The following is a 14,590-nucleotide window of genomic DNA, read 5'->3' as shown; positions in this document are numbered from 1 at the left end:
ATACGATGAATGAAGCATTTTTCTACCTTTCCTGCCTCGAGTATTCACGCCCCAGGTTTGTAATGGTTGCGATAAATGCATTGTTTTATATAAGTACTAGTCCAATAGCAACTGATTCATTTTAAGCTCGGAAAAGGAGTAGTAAATGTGCCGTGTGCATGTAAACAAGTGCAAAAGCCATGCAGAGCTGCTCTTTCTACTTTTGTCACTTGCAATGAAGCGAAAGAGCAAACGACAGGAAGCGTTGTGGAAGGCACTGGGTTATTTTTTTGTTGTGATCTGGCATGTGCTGTAGCACATGAGAGCTCTACTAAACCAGTCATCAAAATACAAAAGTCTTTGTTTATACCAAAAATTGCGCGTTTCAGAAGCACGATTTTTTTAGTGGGATTATTTTAGTCGCGGAGGCAATCGGCTGTCACGCTTCGGTCGTCTGGGCAGGGCCAGCGGGGCCTCCCCTTTTTTCTAAAGTTGTATCCTACTATAGACACAAACAAAGTGTCCCATGTTGTACCCAAGAGCATCTTTTGTAAGCATGTGAAATTTGATGCGAATATCTGCAGCCGTTTCTAAAATATCACGTTAAAACTAACATGTACCAATTACCCTACCATACCCCCCTTAAGTAAAGCAAGACTCAGTGATAGCCCAGCTATTTTAGGATTTGGAGCAGTTTAGGAGCGGCCGCACCAGAATTTCTTAGCAGTTTCAGAGCAGAAAAATTAGCCTTCTTGTAACACTTGGAAGCAGTGCAGCCATTTCGCAAAGCTTGTTATTACCGTGCAATCAGAAGGGCTGCTCAACAGTGAAGCAAGACACAAAGCCAACAGCGACCATTTAAGCTTGCCATTCCACGGACGGTAAATCATGCACGGTATAATTTTATAATCGAGCCGCGAACTTGATTACTTGAATGCTCACAAATCGATTTGTATAGTTGAGTACATAGTTGCACAACCCTACTGAGAACATTGCATTGTTGTGAATACATGAAAATACTGCACTTCTGTGCAGTTGGCACAAAAGGCACTTCAGTGGGCCCAGCCATGAGGAGGCAAGTCGGACTGTAGCAAAATGGCACAGTTGGACCACCAGTGAGGACTCCTCAGAACCACTTTAAGCTCACCTCTATTGGACATGGCTGCCAGTTTTCTACCAGCTTTTGAATGCTAAGCATTCTTTGGCTCATCCATAGCCTTAAATAGGTAGGTACCTGTCTCGCCCCATGTCAGATCTCTTCGATAAATAAAAGGAATCAAGTGTCCAATAGTGCAATCGAACCTCTGCTCGATGCTCTAACCATTAGGCCACATTCCCATGCAAGTTTCTCCCCTCGTGGCAACTTTCAGGTGCAACCTTGGGGATCGGCACACATCCCCAGTTGCTGCAGCTAACGAAGCTGTGCAACATTGCGCCACCTTCATGATTGGCCCACGCCAAATGGGTTTTAACATTTCTTTGCACAAGTAGACATTCCAGATTTTTCGGGATGAACACCTGCACCTGTGTGTCCCTGTGCGCATGCCTGTCAACCGTGGCGGTTCATGTTGTGTTCTCGACAGTTTATAAATGGCTAATGCTTCCTGAATAAACTTCAGTTGGCAATCAACGCTCGTCCTGTCATGGTTGTTCTCTTGTTCATGCCCTCGTCTTTTCATGCTGTTTCAAGTTATATTCACATTGGTGCTACTACAAATTCCGTCGTCATTTCATCAAATACCACATCATCCACTCATCCATTCCACTTTACTGAAATACCACATCACATAGACATAGGTATACATACAATTGTATAACCTCTAGTCACTAGTGATGTCACAATTCCTGTTTCTTTCGCAGACGACTTGGAGTGTGCACACTGACTTGGTCGTTACCAGCAAGACAAAACTAGGCCTATTATTGTAAAATATGCAAGATTTAAAGATAAATCAAGAATTCTTGCAGTTGCTTCTAAGCTCAAGGGCACGAATTTTTCGATTCGCGAGGACTACTCAGCCAGAGTTCGACAGGCGCGAAGGAAACTTTATCTTTATGAACAACATAGCAACAGATCATTTAAACTTCCCTTTGACAAGCTGCTGCTTGATGGCAAGCAATTCACGTACAATGCTGAATCTGATTCTATAGTTGAACTGAGGGCATAGCGGTCACTGCGTCTCTCCAGGCATGCGCGTCCCCCTTCTCCCCCCCAGACCTGCCTAGCCTCGATTACTGTGCCTGCTTATCAGAATATGTCGGTCTTGCTCGCAAACATGTGTACTTACCTGCCTAAGAAAGACGCCCTAGAATCTAACTTGAAAGACAACAATACTGACCTTGCTATACTTACGGAATCTTGGCTGCATCCAAATATTGCTGACCACGAGCTACTATATGATAGCCAAGCATACGCTGTTCACAGGCTTGACAGGTCGGGGCGCAGGGGAGGCGGCATTTTCATTTTTGTGAAAGTGTTCCTTCATATGTCACCAAATTGAACTGTCAACATGAAATTTTGTGTGTAAATATATCACTTCGGTCAAGTATGACTGTGATTATTATTTGTTATCCCGCTCCTGACTGTGATGTTTCTTTCAACCATGAACTAAATTCTGTAGTAGCGAATCTTTGCTCACGCTTCCCGTCTGTGAATTTCATGCTCTGTGGCGATTTTAATTTTCTGGACATTAACTGGGCAAATCTAGAGGCACATAACCGGCAATCCAAAGAGTTTCTAGACAGAATCCTTACATTCAACTTTACTCAGATGGTTAATATGGCAACCCGTGGGGAGAACATTCTAGACCTTGTCCTTGTTTCTAACCCCAAAATAATAAAATCGCTATCATCCGTTGCTGGTCTAAGCGACCACAATTTACTGCTATTTAATCTCTGCATCCCAGTTCCTTTCAGACAGCCCTCGACCAAATACATTAGGGACTACAACAAAGTAGATTTTAGCAAAATTAACACTGAACTGAACACTTTTTCACATTTTTTTCGTGAGACTGCTCCTTCTCGTACAGTAGATGAAAACCGGTTGTTATTTAAGAATAAATTATTATGGCTTGTTGAGAGACATGTACCTCTTGTTCGCCTTCGCGGTGATTTAGAAAAACCTTGGTTTTCTAACACACTTCGAAGGCTGTCGGGAAGGAAAAAACATCTGTATCGTGATGCAAAACACTCTAAATCTTGTTCAAAGTGGGACAAGTACTTCAAATGCCTGCGCAAATACACTAGCACTTTGAGACAATCCAAAAAGAAGTTCTTCCACCACAATTTGCCTAACATCATCGTGTCAACTCCAAAAAATTTTGGAATATTCTGAAACCAAACAATAGCTCCAATAACATTTCCTCGACTTATCCTGACGGTTCAAACGTGCCGCTTGATCAGCGGTCAGACGTAATGAACTCTTACTTTTCTTCTGTTTTCACTCGTGAGCCTGCACTGAAGGACTTTCATTTGCCCAGCCACAGTTTTCCCCTCATATTTCCCATTACAATTAATTCTCAAGGCATTATGAAACTTATTGATAACCTAAAGATTTCAACCTTATTGATAACCTAAAGATTTCGTTGCCAGGTTCATATTCCAATGGCGGACAGGCCGCCATTGGAATATGAACCTGGCTACGTTTATCGCTAGAACGTTATCTAGTGAGGCGAATCTAGCAGTGCTATTGGAAGAATTAGAGGGCAGTAAATGGGATATAATAGGCCTCAGTGAAGTTAGGAGGCCAAAAGAAGCATATACAGTGCTTAGAAGCGGGCACGTCCTGTGCTACCGGGGCTTAGCGGAGAGACGAGAACTAGGAGTCGGATTCCTGATTAATAAGAATATCGCTGGTAACATACAGGAATTCTATAGCATTAACGAGAGGGTGGCATGTCTTGTTCTGAAACTTAATAAGAGGTACAAAATGAAGGTTGTACAGGTCTACGCTCCTACATCCAGTCACGATGACCAGGAAGTCGAAAGCTTCTATGAAGACGTGGAATCGGCGATAGGTAGAGTGAAAACAAAATACACTATACTGATGGGCACTAGGAATAGGGGAGTTATTAGTAGATTTTGCGGAACAGTATAATATGCAGATAATGAATACCTTCTTCCGCAAGCGGGATAGCCGAAAGCGGACGTGGAGGAGCCCGAACGGCGAGACTAGAAATGAAATAGACTTCATACTCTGCGCTAACCCTGGCATCATACAAGATGTGGACGTGCTCGGTAAGGTGCGCTGCAGTGACCACAGGATGGTCAGAACTCGAATTAGCCTAGACTCGAGGAGGGAACGGAAGAAACTGGTACATAAGAAGCCAATCAATGAGTTAGCGGTAAGAGGGAAAATAGAGGAATTCCAGATCAAGCTACAGAACAGGTATTCGGCTTTAACTCAGGAAGAGGACCTTAGTGTTGAAGCAATGAACGACAATCTTGTGGGCATCATTAAGGAGCGTGCAATAGAAGTCGGCGGTAACTCTGTTAGACAGGATACCAGTAAGCTATCGCAGGAGACGAAAGATCTGATCAAGAAACGCCAATGTATGAAAGCCTCTAACCCTACAGCTAGAATAGAACTGGCAAAACTTTCGAAGTTAATTAACAAGCGTAAGACAACTGACATAAGGAAGTATAATATGGATAGAATTGAACAAGCTCTCAGGAACGGAGGAAGTCTAAAAGCAGAGAAGAAGAAACTAGGAATTGGCAAGAATCAGATGTATGCGTTAAGAGACAAAGCCGGCAATATCATTACTAATATGGATGAGATAGTTCAAGTGGCTGAGGAGTTTTATAGAGATTTATACAGTACGAGTGGAACCCACGATGATAATGGAAGAGAGAATAGTCTAGAGGAATTCGAAATCCCACAAGTAACGCCGGAAGAAGTAAGGAAAGCCTTGGGAGCTATGCAAAGGGGGAAGGCAGCTGGGGAGGATCACGTAACAGCAGATTTGTTGAAGGACGGTGGGCAGATTGTTCTAGAAAAACTGGCCACCCTGTATACACAATGCCTCATGACCTCGAGCATACCGGAACCTTGGAAGAACGCTAACATAATCCTAATCCATAAAAAAGGGGATGCCAAAGACTTGAAAAATTATAGACCGATCAGCTTACTGTCCGTTGCCTACAAAGTATTTACTAAGGTAATTGCAAATAGAATCAGGAACACCTTAGACTTCCGTCAACCAAAGGATCAGGCAGGATTCAGTAAAGGCTACTCAACAATAGATCATATTCACATTATCAATCAGATGATAGAGAAATGCGCGGAATATAACCAACCATTATATATAGCTTTCATTGATTATGAGAAAGCGTTTGATTCAGTCGAAACCTCAGCAGTCATGGAGGCATTGCGGAATCATGGTGTAGACGAGCCGTACGTAAAAACACTGAAAGATATCTATAGCGGCTCCACAGCCACTGTAGTCCTCCATAAAGAAAGCAACAAAATCCCTATAAAGAAAGGCGTCAGACAGGGAGATACGATCTCTCCAATGCTATTCACAGCATGTTTACAGGAGGTATTCAAAGACCTGGATTGGGAAGAATTGGGGATAAGAGTAAATGGAGAATACCTTAGTAACTTGCGCTTCGCTGATGATATTGCCTTGCTTAGTAACTCAGGGGACCAACTGCAATGCATGCTCACTGACCTGGAGAGGCAGAGCAGAAGGGTGGGACAAAAATTAATCTGCAGAAAACTAAAGTAATGTTTAACAGTCTCGGAAGGGAACAGCAGTTTAAGATAGGTAGCGAGGCACTGGAAGTGGTAAGGGAATACATCTACTTAGGACAGGTAGTGACTGCTGATCCGGATCATGAGACTGAAACAAACAGAACAATAAGAATGGGCTGGGGTGCGTTTGGCAGGCATTCTGAGATAATGAACAGCAGGTTGCCATTATCCCTCAAGAGAAAAGTTTATAACAGCTGTGTCTTACCAGTACTCACGTACGGGGCAGAAACCTGGAGGCTTACGAAAAGGGTTCTACTTAAATTCAGGACGACGCAACGAGCTATGGAAAGAAGAATTATAGGTGTAACATTAAGGGATAAGAAAAGAGCAGATTGGGTGAGGGAACAAATGCGCGTTAATGACATCTTAGTTGAAATCAAGAAAAAGAAATGGGCATGGGCAGGACATGTAATGAGGAGGGAAGATAACCGATGGTCATTAAGGGTTACGGACTGGATTCCGAGGAAAGGGAAGCGTAGCAGGGGGCGACAGAAAGTTAGGTGGGCAGATGAGATTAGAAAGTTTGGAGGGTCAACATGGCCACAATTAGTACATGACCGGTGCAGTTGGAGAAGTATGGGAGAGGCCTTTGCCCTGCAGTGGGCGTAACCAGGCTGATGATGATGATGAAAGATTTCTAGTGCCCCCGGGCCAGATAACATCACTGTTAAGATGCTAAAAGGTATGAAAGCAATTTCCAGTCTAATATTACAAATAATTTTTACCCCGTCCATTACTGATAGTTCACTTCCAAATGACTGGAAGATTACCGTATTTACTTGATTCTAAGCACCCCCTTTTTTTCACGATCGCGATGCCCAAAGTGAGGGGGGGTGCTTAGATTCGAAAAATCTAGATTGACCCCCTCCCTCTTTTCGCTGCGACATCACGACGAGATGGGTGCGAGAAATAACATTTTATTTTGCAAACATTCAAAAGAAAAATTGGTGCATACAATGAACCCACCGCTTGTGTAGGATGCTCAGTCACTATCACTGCCCCTCTAGTTCGTCGCACCACTTGAACCACTGCTCTCAGTATCCCACAGCAGGTCGTCTTCCGTTCCATCGAGGTTGTTTGTGATCGAACTCTTCTTAAATGATTTGACCACAACGTCCACTTGACCCTCTTCCACGCATCCGAAATCCACTTTGCGATGGTTGATGGGGACGCTTTCTGCAGCTTTCCCGTCGGCGTCTTCTTCCGGTCAGGGTTTCGCACCCACTCTTCGTACTCCTGTCAAAGATTTGCTTTGAAGGGCTTGTTGACTGAAACGTTGAGGGGTTGCAGCACTGGCTTCATGCCACCCGGAATCACAACCACATCGTTATTGATGTTCCGATGCTTTGTCTTTACCTCCGGAGTTAGATGGCCGCGAAACACGTCCAACAGAAGCATAGACCGCGTGCCTGCAGGTTCGTCGAGCAATGATTCCAGAGTGAGCAAGCGCGTTTGGCGGCCTTGGCTACGCGCTCTTCCTAACAAATAGGGGGGTGCTTAGATTCGCATGCAACCTTTTTTTCCTAACTTTTTCGCGAAAGTAGAGGAGGGTGTTTAGAATCGGGGGGTGCTTAGAATCGCGAAAATACGGTAGTAAAGTGGTACCGGTATATAAGTCAGGCAGCCACTCTGATCCTTCCAACTATCGCCCCATTTCCCTAACGAGTATTCCCTGTAAACTCCTGGAACATATAATATATTCGCAAATAGCACGTCATCTCAGTGATCATTCCTTCTTTTTTCACAATCAGCACGGTTTCCGGCCTGGTTTGTCATACGATACACAGCTTTTTGAATTTATTACCGAACTTCACCTGAACCTAGACTCATCACTGCAAACTGACGGCATATATCTAGACTTCGCCAAACCATTTGACTGTGTTCCCCATCAGCGGCTTTTGGCCAAACTTTCATGCCTCGGTCTCGACCCTCTCGCACTGTCATGAATCCGTTGCTTTCTTACTAATCAATTCCAGTACACAGCTATCGGAAATCATTGCTCAACCACTGCTAGCATCATCTCCGGAGTACCACAGGGGTTCGCCCTCGGTCCCCTTCTCATCTTCATAAACGACCTTCCCAACAGCATATCATCCAATATCCGACTTTTTGCAGATGACTGCGTAATCTACCATCGCATTACAGACCCAGCTGACCATGCAATGCTCCAAAAAGACTTACATTCATTAGAAACCTGGTGTTCCAACTCTTTAATGAAACTTAACATCTCCAAATGTAAAGTTATGCAGGTATCCTGTAAACACTCTAACAAGAATCACCCGTACTTTTTAAACTCGACAGCCCTATCCACCGTTGAATCGTATCGTTATCTCGGTATCACTATTAATAGCAAGTTGACCTAGTCCAACCATATAACAAAATTGGCTACCGACACTAACAAATCACTTGGTTACATCAGACGTACCCTTGCGCTGTGCCCCTCATCCACAAAAACACTAGCTTACGAAACTTTTATTCGAAGTAAACTTGAATACGCCTCAGCTATTTGGAGCCCGCACCAAGCTTATTTAATTAATATGTTAAAATCAATACAAAATCGTGCCGCTAGATTCACCACTTCCAGGTACAGCCGTGAAGAAAGTGTCAGTGCAATTAAATCATCTCTAGGACTCGAACCATTGGTGTTGCATTGGATAATTGCGAAACTGTGCCTTTTCCAGCGACTTTATTATAACTTCCCCGAACTGCATGGAAGGCTTCTAATCCCACCAATCCGTACATCTCGTCGCCTTTTTAACTCTTGCAGCATCCAGCGCTTGCATGGTTCAACATTTTCCTTTAATCAATCGTTTTTGCCTAGTGCCATTATAGAGTGGAGCAATTTACCAGATTGAGTTGTCAATGAGCGCAACCCAATTATCTTCAAGCAGCTGCTTACTGATCACCTTAAGCCCTAACCTTATAATGACTGTACTGTGCCTTCATTCTTTTGCGATTGCCATCTCACGTCGTGACTGTTCTGCTGATTTGCTTTTGCATTCTATTCAGTGTGCCTCTTGGCTTTTTTTTTGTTGTTGTTGTTGTTTGTTTGTTTTAATGCAAATCCACAGGCTTAGTCTTGTAAGAAATTGTAACCATATCTTTGTTTCTATCCTTACCTTCTGTAACCCCCCCCCCTTATGTAATACCCCGACAGGGGTCCTTAAGGAAAAATAAATGATGATAAATGATGATGATACACCTATGCAGTACCTCTGTGAAAATGAACAGTTAGAGTGTTTGTTGTAAAATTGTGTCACCGTCATACCATCGCCATCATTGTCATCTTGCTGCTGTTGTCACACAACCTCGCATCACACAAGTGCTTCATTTACACAAACATGTTGGTCCACTTGGCAACACTTCGCAGAACCCCACGTGATACTGGATAGCTACCTGCAAAAGGCTTCTCATAAATCAATTCCCACACTGCAGGGGCATCTGCATAATTTTTCTTTTCTCTGACAAGGCCTCCATTTTCTGCCAATCTCTTGGTGGCACAATTGAGCCTTGGGAACAATAACGATTAAGGAGCACACATGCCTTCCTATCCTAAGCAAGAGAGTTGCTCAGTGTGCATGTAAATCCAGAGTTGCATCCTGTGTGTGTGGCTTCAATCGACTGCAGGGAGTCAGCCGCCAGGAGTGCTAATGGAGTCTGCCATAACTGTTCGCACTGCCCACGCAGGCAGGCCTGTGCCACTAAGCATAGTCACTAACATTCTTTCCAAAGCGCCTCCTGACTTAGCTATCGAGTAGTACGTCAACAATGCACTAAGCACGTGTGCACATGGGTTGAGTGAAACAGCAAACTCCCGCATGAAAACAAAGTGCACTCATGCGACTGTCAACCCACTCGAATTCAAATGATGAGCTTCAGCACGATGTTGGACTCCTGCTTTGTGTGGATCTCGCAGACAGCAAGGATTACCTTGTGAATGCAACGAACTTCACGATCCACGAGCAACCGGAAGCCTACAAGTCGATGGAAGGCCACAATTATCCATTGAGCAGCAGCCGTGCATCAAAGTACTCACAGACAGCATGGTCGTTGAAAAGGTAAGCAGATTTCTCTTTCTTTATTTCATTTTTCGGGCAGCAAACTGTGGGAGCCTCGTGTGGGTTGCGCCACAAGTTATCGATTGCCCCGGCTAATGGGAAGGGGGTGCAGATGCTTGGGGCTGTTTTAAATGGCATTTCTGTGCACGTAAACAAGTACACGGCACCATGCATGCGTGTAGCAAAGCAACGCTACTGCTTAGTGCTAATATAAGAGATGCTCCTTGCTTTCACAAGAAAAGTATTTTGTATCTCACCAGAGTAAAAGACTGCCTTCATTACAGAATTAACAGCGTGTTGTCCACCTGTGTCATGTAAAGTAGCGTTAACATTGCTTGACACAGGGCTGAGCTGCGCAGTGCGCGACTTTTTACAACTAACCTGTACAATGAATGATTTCAGAGGCCCCAGATACATTGTTATGCACGCATTCGACTTTATTTAAAAAAATTATTAAGGCACTTTGCACCTAATGTTCCATGTGTGTTAATATGGTCACAGGAACCTACTGGCAGTTTACAAAACATATTAAGGCAACTCGTGGTAGGCAGTACATTGATTTCAGTGCATTCTTTCAGCAGCAAATACTTCCAACATACTTTTCAACGCGCCACACTGTGCTTGCATTGCCGTCCATGTGGATACTTTTCTTTGTTATTACCATTAACGGGCCAAACCAGTGCCTGCATGGTTTGGACATGGGAAGGTTGTGCCCGGAGAATTGCCAGCCTTGCTCCATGGGTGTCCTCACCAACGTTATGAAAACATGGGTGACTGTGCGGCGTGTCTTGTGATCTAACGAATGGTGATTTGCACACCAAGGATGGAAAATGCGCGGCAGAGAACTTGAGCTCACAGGAAAGGGCAACTGGCCCCAGAAAACGTCCAATGATCTTGCGTGGAAAGCTTGGGTGGTGGCAACGCTGTACGCATGGTCACGTAGTTGAAGCGTTTAGATAATTGCAGAAGCATTATGAGGTGCGTGACCAAACTGCCACTTAAACGGATAAGCTCGTCCTCCTGACAAACAAGGCTGAGAGGGGTCGCTTTTAACGCAGATGCGCCAACGTGATCGTCCAAGAGCATTCTCGGCACTTTACCTGACGGTGTTTGCCGCCGTGCAGTTGGGAAACGCGCACCCAGCAGCAAGAAGCGCATATCAGCTCAGGGCAGCAACCAGTACAGTCACGCGATGACTTGCAAGCCGTGTGCTCCGCAATAGTTGCGGCTGCCGCTTACCTCGTCTGGCGTCAGTTCGCTCATGTTGGCACAGCTGCGCGAGTAGTGGCTACAGCGACAGTAGGAACAGCACACCACGAACACGGCCAGCAGGCATTCTTCTCACTTGAGCAAAGTGACGGCACGAAACACGGCCGTCGCAGACTCGGCACATAAAAAGAATAATGAACTGGAGATGTTGATGTTCATTGGGCTGTGTGCAATGAAACAGCAAGGAAACAGCTCAAAGCATAGAGTACCCTAGAGGGAAATGTGGCGCTAGTGTCTACAGGGGTTTAAGGCATAGAGTTACTATACTGACTCTAGAGGGCAAGCTACGCATAGCATAGAGTAGGGTGGCTAGAAGGAGAGGTGTGAATACCGGCGGCGCAAACGTGACCCCACAGCGCACCGATGCCGCGGGGCGGCGCTGTTGACCAAGGCGGGGTAAGCACGCAGCCGAAATGAGCGCCTCGCCAGCCTCGCGTCGGCTGCATCTCTACCACCGAAGTGAAAATGAGCCCGTTTCGGGTATCCCGCGCTTTCTGCGAGCGTCAAATAATGAATCTTTATCATGAAAACAATGTTATGTCAGCCCAAATCATTACTCCTGCGAGATTTTACGGGCCCAGTTCGCACTGTATCGAGATTCAAACGCGTTTTGTCTGTGCGCATTTCGTGAGCTGGCTTTGGGTGTTAGGAGCTAGTGGGGGCTTCGAAATAATTTCGACCACTTCGAGTTCTTTAACGCGCACTGACATCATACGGCACACGGGCGCCTTGCATATCGCCTCCCTGAAAATGCGACCGCCGTCCTCGAGATCAGCAGTCAATCACCCTATGCGTGCCGTAAGACCTGTAAACTGCAGACATTACCTGATAAAGTCTGGACGTATTTACAAACCACTTTTTGTCTGCGCTTGCAGACCTATAGCATGTCGTTTTGACGCTCATATGAGGAATTTACTATGATTGCAGACAGTGAAGCAACAGATCTGGTCATGAAATCGTTTATTTACAAGTGAGCAGAAATATTTACAATAATAATAAAAATAATGCCTTTATTTTCCATCCCAAGGATGTGGGAGGGGGAGAGAAAAAGCTAGATATCCAGCTTGACGGGCTCTCGCCTCCCCGATACAATACATGATGTTTAGAAAAAAAAGGCAAACAGTACAAGCATATAAGTACAGACACAAGGAATATCACAAATGACAATTTTTACAAAAAATGTACAATTGCAAAAAAAAAAAACAAAGCGATGTGCATAATATGATGTCGTACATTTCAAATAGAAAGTGCCGCCCTTTCACTTATAAGTGAAACAAAATGACGCAAATCTTTTGACCGGGTGCGTTGGAGATTTAAATTGTGATGTTGGCAAATGTTTAAGAGATGTGGAAGAGTGTTTCTGAGCATATGTTGTCCGTAACCTGTTCTGAATGAATGTATGTGCCAAATATCGGTGTTTCTGGTTGCGTACGCGAAATTTCTTTTCTGCAGTGATGCCAGTTGGGCAATGAACGAGACGTTATTTTTGACCTCTGTAATGTATTTAGTGATTAGGCGGTATGCGTACAGATCATGAATCGGCATTATGTTGTCTTTCATAAAGAGCGGTTTAGATGGATGGTCATATGCTACATTGTATATTATTCTGAGCATTCTTTTCTGCTGAACGTGCAATTTTCGTAGATTCGCGAAGGATGTTTCCCCCGAGACTAAATGACAATAATTTAGATGCGAACAGAACAAGGAATTGTGAAAGAGCAATTTCACTTTTATAGGGAGGATGTCTTTATGAGTGTAAATCGATCCGATGACACGTGACAGTTTAGATGCTACGTAATTTTTGTGGTCATCCCACGTCATTTTCTCATTGAAAAGTACACCTAGTACTTTAAGGGAATTTACTATATCTATTTTAAAATTATTAAGAGTGATATCATCGTTAACATGAACATCCTTGTTCTTTGGACGGTAAATAATGGCCTTTGTTTTGGAAGTGTTAATTTTTAGAGCGTTATATTTTGTCCACTTCTCAAGCTGCCTAAGTGCTGTATTTGCTTTCATGACCACGTTCGAGGCAGACGAGGCTGAAAAGAATAAGCTGGTGTCATCAGCATACATGACCATGTTTATTTCTCTGTCTATCTGTGTTATGTCATTCACGTATATATTAAAAAGAAACGGGCCCATAATGCTATAACTCTGAAACACTGACACTGAAACACACAAGGTTTCAGTGTTTTCCGTTTCTTCTCACTGCTCTGCTGATTGAAACTTTTAAGCAAAAAGTGAATCCTTGTGAGGCAATAAAAGCGTATAACTGAGGCTGTTAGGGTAGCAGAATGGTCTAGGCAACCAATCTTTGACATTTAACCAATTGACTGCAAAATCTCGGCCACAGCTTTGGCATGCTAGCGTGTTACACTGAATTAAAAACAATGGGGTTCTACGTGCCAATACCACTTTCTGATTATGAGGCACGCCGTAGTGGAGAGCTCCGGAAATTTTGACCACCTGGGGTTCTTTAACGTGCAGCTAAGTACACCGGTATTTTCACATTTCGCCTCCATCGAAATGCGGCCGCCGTGGCCGGGATTCGATCCGACGACCTCGTGCTCAGCAGCCCAACACCATAGCCACTGAGCAACCACGGCGGGTGTTACACTGAATAAACGAGTCAACATATAGCCACTGAGCAACCACGACGGGTGTTACACTGAATAAACGAGTTAGTTTGTTTTCAAGGGCATTGTCCAGCTTATAGAACGATTCTGAGGGATATAAAAGGCCCTCAAGGTCCCACTCTTTGGATGCCTCTGGTGGAAGCTCTCCGGGGATATTGCCTTTATGGTGCTTCGTAGTCTTCACAATATGTGGGCAAAACACGCCTTCTCGCCACATAACCTGCAATGTAATAAACTAGCCGTGCGTCGCTGCGGTGCTCAACATAACTTTGGTGGTCCACAGCATCTCGCCCTCGAATGACGGAATGGCTGGAGGAACACTCCAAAACAGGCGACGAGACCAACTGACAGCGGAGGGCGCAGGCCAGCGCGGGAGTACCACGCCGTAATACCACAGAACACCTATACAAACTTAGAGAAGGGAAACTGTACCTTCCACAGTGCTACGGAAATAAGCGTAGCGGTGGCGTCGTGAACTAAAGTATGTGACCACAGGTGGCGCTGTACAACAGGAAACGGAAACGGGGTTTTGCACACGCTTCACCAGGTTTGCACACGCTTTACCAGGTGTTCTGTGGCTTTACTGGGTTTCTGCGCCTCGATCGTGCTCCCGCCAGTTTAGTTGCTGTGTAGCAAATGTAGGCGCTACGTTTGCCACACAGCAACCAAACTGGCGGGAGCACGATCGAGGCGCAGCGGAATACATGTAGCGCTGAGTCATATCGAGTTAAGGCACACTCTGAATATCGAGTTAAGGCACACTCTGAACTGACTTTTAAGGTCATCCCGAGTAGTGCCGCCGCGCTCCAGCCGTTGCATTTCGTGTAGGGCTACTGACAGAATGCGGTTTCCAGATGGCACGATGGCCTCGACTGGAATAAACGCACACG

At 44.7% G+C, this 14,590-nt stretch overlaps 1 protein-coding gene across 4 annotated transcripts in view; it reads right to left on the bottom strand.

The window, feature by feature from the left end:
• Positions 1 to 11,226, bottom strand: part of Ube4B (Ubiquitination factor E4B) — a 438,127-nt gene extending 426,901 nt beyond the window's left edge. The window contains exon 1 of one of the 4 annotated variants that reach the window (XM_055072695.2): positions 11,029 to 11,226. Coding sequence is in view for 1 of the 4 variants with exons in the window: in XM_050183471.3 (XP_050039428.1) it covers positions 11,029 to 11,052 (24 nt within the window). In the remaining 3 variants the exon portion in view is untranslated. The remainder of the gene's footprint in view (positions 1 to 11,028) is intronic. The other 3 variants (XM_055072686.2, XM_055072679.2, XM_050183471.3) reach the window with 3 other exon arrangements.
• Between the last annotated feature and the right edge of the window lie 3,364 nt (positions 11,227 to 14,590).

This window comes from Dermacentor andersoni, chromosome 3, assembly GCF_023375885.2.
Source record: "Dermacentor andersoni chromosome 3, qqDerAnde1_hic_scaffold, whole genome shotgun sequence".
NCBI classification, from domain to species: domain Eukaryota; kingdom Metazoa; phylum Arthropoda; class Arachnida; order Ixodida; family Ixodidae; genus Dermacentor; species Dermacentor andersoni.
This window is presented reverse-complemented; position numbering and strand designations above follow the sequence as displayed.